Source organism: Hevea brasiliensis, chromosome 15 (genome assembly GCF_030052815.1).
Source record: "Hevea brasiliensis isolate MT/VB/25A 57/8 chromosome 15, ASM3005281v1, whole genome shotgun sequence".
NCBI lineage: Eukaryota > Viridiplantae > Streptophyta > Magnoliopsida > Malpighiales > Euphorbiaceae > Hevea > Hevea brasiliensis.
Genome location: NC_079507.1, coordinates 74,316,305 through 74,322,895, shown reverse-complemented (window position 1 = coordinate 74,322,895; position 6,591 = coordinate 74,316,305). Strand labels below are relative to the sequence as shown.

At 30.2% G+C, this 6,591-nt stretch overlaps 2 protein-coding genes across 2 annotated transcripts; both read left to right on the top strand.

Annotated features, from left to right (window-relative positions):
• Positions 1 to 300: 300 nt before the first annotated feature.
• LOC110670949 (peroxidase 24-like) lies at positions 301 to 1,744 on the top strand. Its single transcript, XM_021833273.2, has 4 exons — positions 301 to 675; positions 763 to 954; positions 1,066 to 1,231; positions 1,316 to 1,744. Exons 1-4 carry the CDS (start codon positions 403 to 405, stop codon positions 1,717 to 1,719), a joined length of 1,035 nt encoding a protein of 344 aa, XP_021688965.2. The 5' UTR covers positions 301 to 402; the 3' UTR covers positions 1,720 to 1,744.
• A 1,874-nt stretch (positions 1,745 to 3,618) lies between these two features.
• Positions 3,619 to 5,199, top strand: LOC110670891 (peroxidase 24-like). Its single transcript, XM_058136672.1, has 4 exons — positions 3,619 to 3,967; positions 4,106 to 4,297; positions 4,465 to 4,630; positions 4,748 to 5,199. The coding sequence occupies exons 1-4, from the start codon at positions 3,755 to 3,757 to the stop codon at positions 5,158 to 5,160; spliced, it is 984 nt and encodes a 327-aa protein (XP_057992655.1). The 5' UTR covers positions 3,619 to 3,754; the 3' UTR covers positions 5,161 to 5,199.
• Positions 5,200 to 6,591: the final 1,392 nt, after the last annotated feature.

Here is a 6,591-nt window from a genome sequence, read left to right as displayed (position 1 = left end):
CCTTCATTTTCTCAAAAAATCTAGTTAATTTACATATTTTCTTATATAAAATATGGAGAGTTCAAATCCTAACAGCTCATTCCTCTTAAAAATTTTTGAAGTTTTATAAAAAAAAAAAAAAAAAGTATAATTCAATGAATAGATTTCAGTGATTAATTATTGGGTTCATTCATGTTAAAGTAGTTGACTTTCATCATTAATCTTCAATTATTTCTTCATGAAGATAACAAAATATATGTTTATATATATATTTTTATTGCCTATAGCTCCAAGAATCAAGGTGGATAATTATTGGCTGTTTCAGGTTAACTATATAAACGGTATTTTGGAGGATTCAGGTCAGCCAGAAGAACTTAAGTTTTTCCCATAGCATCTGATTCAATCTGGTTTCTGTTAGCAAAGATGAAGCCCAATAACTTCATTCTCCTATTCATTTCTCTCTTACTGCTCACTGCTTTCAAGGTTTCCAATGGAAAGGATCATGGCGACAAGGGTGGGAATCATGATCATAATAATAATGGTCAGAAACATGGTAATGGACATAAGGATGGAAAAATAAATAGTTGCCCTCAACTTGAAACAATTTCAAGGGACATTACATGGAGGAGAGTTGCAGCTAACCCTGCCTTGCCAGCCAAACTATTAAGGATGCATTTCCACGATTGTTTTGTGAGGGTATATATTTATACACAAAAACTTAATTACTTATATTTCATTCTCATTAATTTCAATTTGATTTTTCATCAAAATTGGTGCATGCAGGGATGTGATGCCTCAATACTGTTGGATTCAACTGGTGGCACAGAGGCTGAGAAAGAAGCAGTACCAAATCGATCGCTAGCAGGATTTGATGTCATCGATGAAATAAAAGCTAAATCAGAAGAAGAATGCCCTGGACTTGTCTCATGTGCTGATATCCTTGCCTTGGCTGCAAGAGATGCTGTCGCTTTCCAAGTAAGACAATCTAGTGAATGGAAGTGTAATGTAATGTAATGAAATATAAGACTAGGAGGATTAGAATTAAATTAACCAAATATATGTATACCCTTGTGACTAAATATGCAGTTTCCAAGACCTCTATGGCCTGTTTCATTTGGGAGGAAAGATGGTAGAGTTTCTTTGGCCTCTGAAGCCAATGCATCTTTACCATCCCCAGCAGCAAACTTCGCCACACTCCGACAACAATTTCAAAGCCATGGGCTAGACGTTGTTGATCTTGTTGCTTTGTCAGGTAATTTCCTTTCTTTCTTCTGTTTAAAACTCTCTCTTTCATACGCACGGAGCTGTATCAACCGAGTCCTGTATTGTTTCGCAGGGGCTCACACCATTGGACTAGGACACTGCACAGCATTTTCGGATAGGCTTTTCAATTTTACAGGGAAAGGAGACACAGATCCTTCACTTGATCCGGACTACGCAAATTTCTTGAAACAGAAATGCTCCAACCCTCCCAGTCCCACTACCACAGTAGAGATGGACCCTGGAAGCTCACTCTCCTTTGACAGCCATTACTTTGAAGTTCTATTCCAGAACAAGGGCCTATTTCAATCAGATGCTGCTTTGCTCACTGACCCAGAAGCAGCTCGACTAAGCAGGACTTTCCAAAATCCAGGGGCTTTCTTTGCTCGCTTTGCTCAGTCAATGGTGAAAATGGGTTCAATAGGAGTACTTAAGGGAGAACAAGGAGAGATTAGGAAGAACTGTCACGTCGTTAATTAATAAACAAGTGATGGTAAATGGTGATTTTCTTGTTCGTTAATTAGCAAGCAAAGCTAATTGATACAATACATAAATTACATTTAATTCAACAATTAAAAAAAATATATGTATTTAATATTAGCAAGAGAATCTTGCTAATTTATATGTAATAAAATGTCTGTATCTTTCCTATTTACAAATTTCTAAATTTGCATTATAAAAGTTAAAAAAAATTAATTTAAGTTTATCTAAATAAATGATATAAGAATTCTAGTAGATAAGATGAGATGACGGGGTCCTTTCTACCTTAATAAATGGTCTCAGGTTAAATTCTGAATATAGAACACTTTTAAAATTTAGAAGGGAGTACTTTATCTTCTTTTATAGGCTTATTCGACGCGAATATAGATTAGTCAGGCTAGTGAGCGTCAAATGCCGTGTGATTTTTTTTAAAAAAAAATCTTTAAAAAAAATTAAATGGTATAAGAAATTAAATAAATGTGAAGAATTAAGTAAAAAAATTGTTCAAGCAGAGAATTGCAATGCCCAAGCGAGTAACCTTTGGCTTTTAATCTACGCTATTTATGTTTGATTAAAATTTTTTTTTTTAAGGTCAAACGACGGTGGATTTATTTTCTGTTCCTCACAACTTCCATGACGTTTATTTTTTCAGTTCGATCAAAATTAAAGTAAATTCAAAATTTGAGTTTTAGACTCCATTTGTTCTGAGGAATATTTTCTTGTGATCGGAGCATTTAAAAAAGAAAATATTTTTTAGATCTTGATAATCTTATTAAAATGTGAAATCACTTATATAAGAATAATATAAACACACTTATTAATTTAATGTTGTAATTAAATAATTAAAAATATTTTCATGAAAAATATTTTTATATATAAATTATTTTTCATAAAACAAATGAAATATTAGTCAATATATAAAATGAAAATCAAAGCTCCTTTTGTTTCTTAGAAAATTTTTTTTAAAAAAACATTTTTCATATTTTCTGATATTTAGAACATTCAAGAATGTTGATTAACGAAAAAATATTTTTCTAATCAAAGTGAAAACTAAATTATTTTTAAAAAAGATAACTTTTATTTTTTAAAAGAGTAAGTCATTTTTTATTTTTTAAATTTTAATAATTTTATTAAAATATAAACATACTTATATATACATAAAATAAACATACATTATTAATTTAACATTATAACTAAATAATAAAAAATATTTTAAAAAAAATATTTTTTAAAAAATACTTTTTATGTAAAATATTTTTTTTAAAAATACTTTTTATATAAAATATTTTCCATATACAAATTATTTTTCCTGAAATAAACGGAGTCCAAATTAATATAATTTTTCTTTAAAAAAAATTATATTCATGCTTGTCGAATATGTTCAAAGTCAAAATTACCACAAATGAAGGCACCGCGTGCCAACTTTGTTACAGTTAGGACGCTTAAAAACCTATCAAATTCAACTTCGTTTGTATTTGTTGATCCAATCCAATTTTAAATGCCATTGCAGTCACCAGATCGAAGAGAACTAACCCGGCCGCCTCCCTGTCACTTGAATATCAAGCCATCACCATCTTTGACAATTATATTCACGCTATATATCCTCTCATTGCTTGTCCACAGATTAAGTTTCATCTCCAGGTTGTGTATATGGTTTACGCACTATCTTGTAAAAATTGAACCATACCAACAACATTGCTTTCTTGCTAGTTACTATCTGATCCCTGGATAAATACTCGTAAATTACTTCTTCATTAATCAATCGGTGGCTCTAATGATTATTAATTCAACACCCCAAGACTTTTAAGTAGTTGATGAAATGGACAAGTTGACAAACCATGAATCTGAGATAGTTTATGGACAAGTTGGTGTATTTTTTTTATTCTTCAATTATCGAGCAAGTCTTGGGGTTGCCTATAAAACCAAAAGCTTGTGAGCTTTTTTCATTCTCATTCTACAGCAAAACTGAAAATATTTTGCATTCTGTTGTTTGTTTCTCTTTTTAACTTATTCTTGAACTAGAGCGAAAGAAACGATGGGTAGAGATGGCGTACTCATTATACTATCACTTCTTGTTTTTGGAGCTGTCACGGTGTGTAATGCTGATGGGTTGGGGCAGCATTTCTACCGCACAAGTTGCCCACAAGCTGAGCTGACGGTGAGGACAATCACAAGAAATAGGGCTCAAAGTAACTCCGCTCTGGCTGCTAAACTCTTAAGGATGCACTTTCATGACTGTTTTGTTAGGGTATGCCTTGTATATCTCCTCATGCACGAAGTTGCATATATATTAACCTCTTTTTTTTTTTCTTTTTCAAGGCAATTTATGAATCAAACACTCAATTATTATACATTTTAAGAGTCTAATTATGATTTTACGTGTTAGGGATGCGATGCATCGATACTGTTAGATGCAGTTGGAACCACTGAAGCTGAAAAAGATGCAATTCCAAATGGATCATTGTCAGGTTATGATGTGATTGATGAAATTAAAACTGAACTCGAGCAAATTTGCCCTGGAATAGTTTCATGTGCAGACATTCTTGCCTTGGCTGCTCGTGATGCTGTTTCCTTACCGGTAATATATAGTTTTGTCATAATATATATATAATCAATTACTAATAATCATATATATTCAAGAGATGGTCTGTCGAAATTAAATTAAATATTAGTTTTAATAAATATTTTTTATCTTGATACAATTTTGGACATTTAATAAAAAAAAATTACTCTATTGATCGGCAGTTTAATAGGCCTTTATGGGAAGTCTTAACTGGAAGAAGAGATGGCAATGTTTCTCTCGCATCTGATATCGATACAAACCTGCCCTCCCCCTTCTCAGACTTCACCACTCTTTTGCAACTATTTACCAACAAGGGTCTTGATCTTAATGATCTTGTGGTTCTATCAGGTATAAATTTCATCAATATTTAATGGATGGAGAACGTTTCAAACTCCAAATCTCGTAATGCCCACAAGAAATTTTGAGTGTTACTAATTTCATTGAATTATATTTACACTGGAGCAGGTGGACACACAATAGGAGTTGCTCACTGTGCTACTTTCTCAAACAGGCTGTATAACTTCAATGGTACTAATGGAAGTGATCCTTCCTTAGATCCACAATATGCAGAATTCTTGAAAACCCAATGCCCTAATCTAGTCGATCCAGCAACAACTGTGGAGATGGATCCTCAAAGCTCACTAATATTTGATAATAATTACTTCAAAATCCTTCTCCAAAACGAAGGTCTTTTCCAGTCTGATGCTGCACTGCTCCAAAATGAACAATCGGCCGGGATAGTCAGACGGCTGATGATATCCAATGCCTTCTTCGCCAAGTTTGCCATCTCAATGAAGAAAATGGGAGCCATTGAAGTGCTTACAGGAGCTGCTGGACAGATTAGGAAGAATTGCCATGTAGTAAATCCTCAAGGATAAAATAATAATACAAAAAAGAAATTCAACTATAATAAACAATGATGAATTGTATTTTACTGTTAATTAATCATTTTTTATTAATGAATTAATGAAATGAAAATGTTGAATTTTATTATTTTTATCCATATCTCTCGTTCGACCTATCAATCCAATCTTTTTTTTTTTTTTCATGAAATATCTTCTCTTGCGTATTGATTTAAAAAGAAGAGGAAAATTAAAACACAAACGAACAGTTAACTTTTTATGCCTGTTTAGTATTATGTTTAGATGTTCAATACAATTTTTTGAATAAAAATATTATTTTAAATGTTATTAAAAAATTAATTTAAAAATAATTATTTTATTATTTTAATATTTTTATAATTAAAATTTATTAAATTTAATTTTAAATTATTTTTTAATATTTTTTAATTAATATATTTAAAAAAATAATTTCCTTATAGTAATGCCAAATAATCCCTCTGTCCGACTGTTGACAGGAATTATGGGCAATATTCTTTGTTCAACCAGTGCATGTATTAATTAATTCTCGTTCAACTTGACTCTTGAGCCTGACAGTATTAGAAAATATATATATATATATATATATATATATATATATATATATATATATATATATATATATATATATATATATAAAATAGGTAATAATGGTGGAACTCAAAGTCTCCATGTACTGTAATGCACGTGATAGACCATAGCCAAAACAATATTTTAATATTTGATTTTGGGATTTTCCTTTAGTATTTATTTTCAAGTCAATTTTTGCACATTAATATTAAGTCTTCTCCTCAAATGATTTTAATGGCAGTGCTCTCTTATATTAAATATATTCAAAATAAATAATTTTAAAATACTTTCACAACAAAATTTATAAAAAAAAAGACATACGCTTTATTTTTTTTCCATAATATTTGCATTTAATTTATGTCATAGCCTCATCTTGTTCAAACAAGGAATAATTATGTAGTTTATTAAAAAGGGATAATTATAAAAAAAATCTAAACTTTTTAATTTTATAATTCTACCTTAAATTTTAAAAATTATCAATTTCCCTAATCTCCTACTAAAAAAATAATTAAAAATTTTAATTATAGATATGATCTCACTTGAATAAATTAAAAAAATAAAAAAATTGCTAAAAAATTTGAGAAATCCTCATCAGTGTTATTAAATTTGAATGGCACTGAGCTGGTGTTCTACATGGCATGCCGTTACCCCTTTTAACAGTGCAAAAAATGATAAGAATGCAATTGTAACTCATTTCAAAGTTTAGGATTTAATAGGTAATTTTCAAATTTTTTGAATTTTTTTATAATTATCCTTTTAAAAAATAATAATTATCAAACCAAGTTATCAGACCGACTTTTTTTTTTTTTTTTTTCCCCTTTTATCATCACCTTCAACTTCACCTTTTCCTTTTATTGCTGT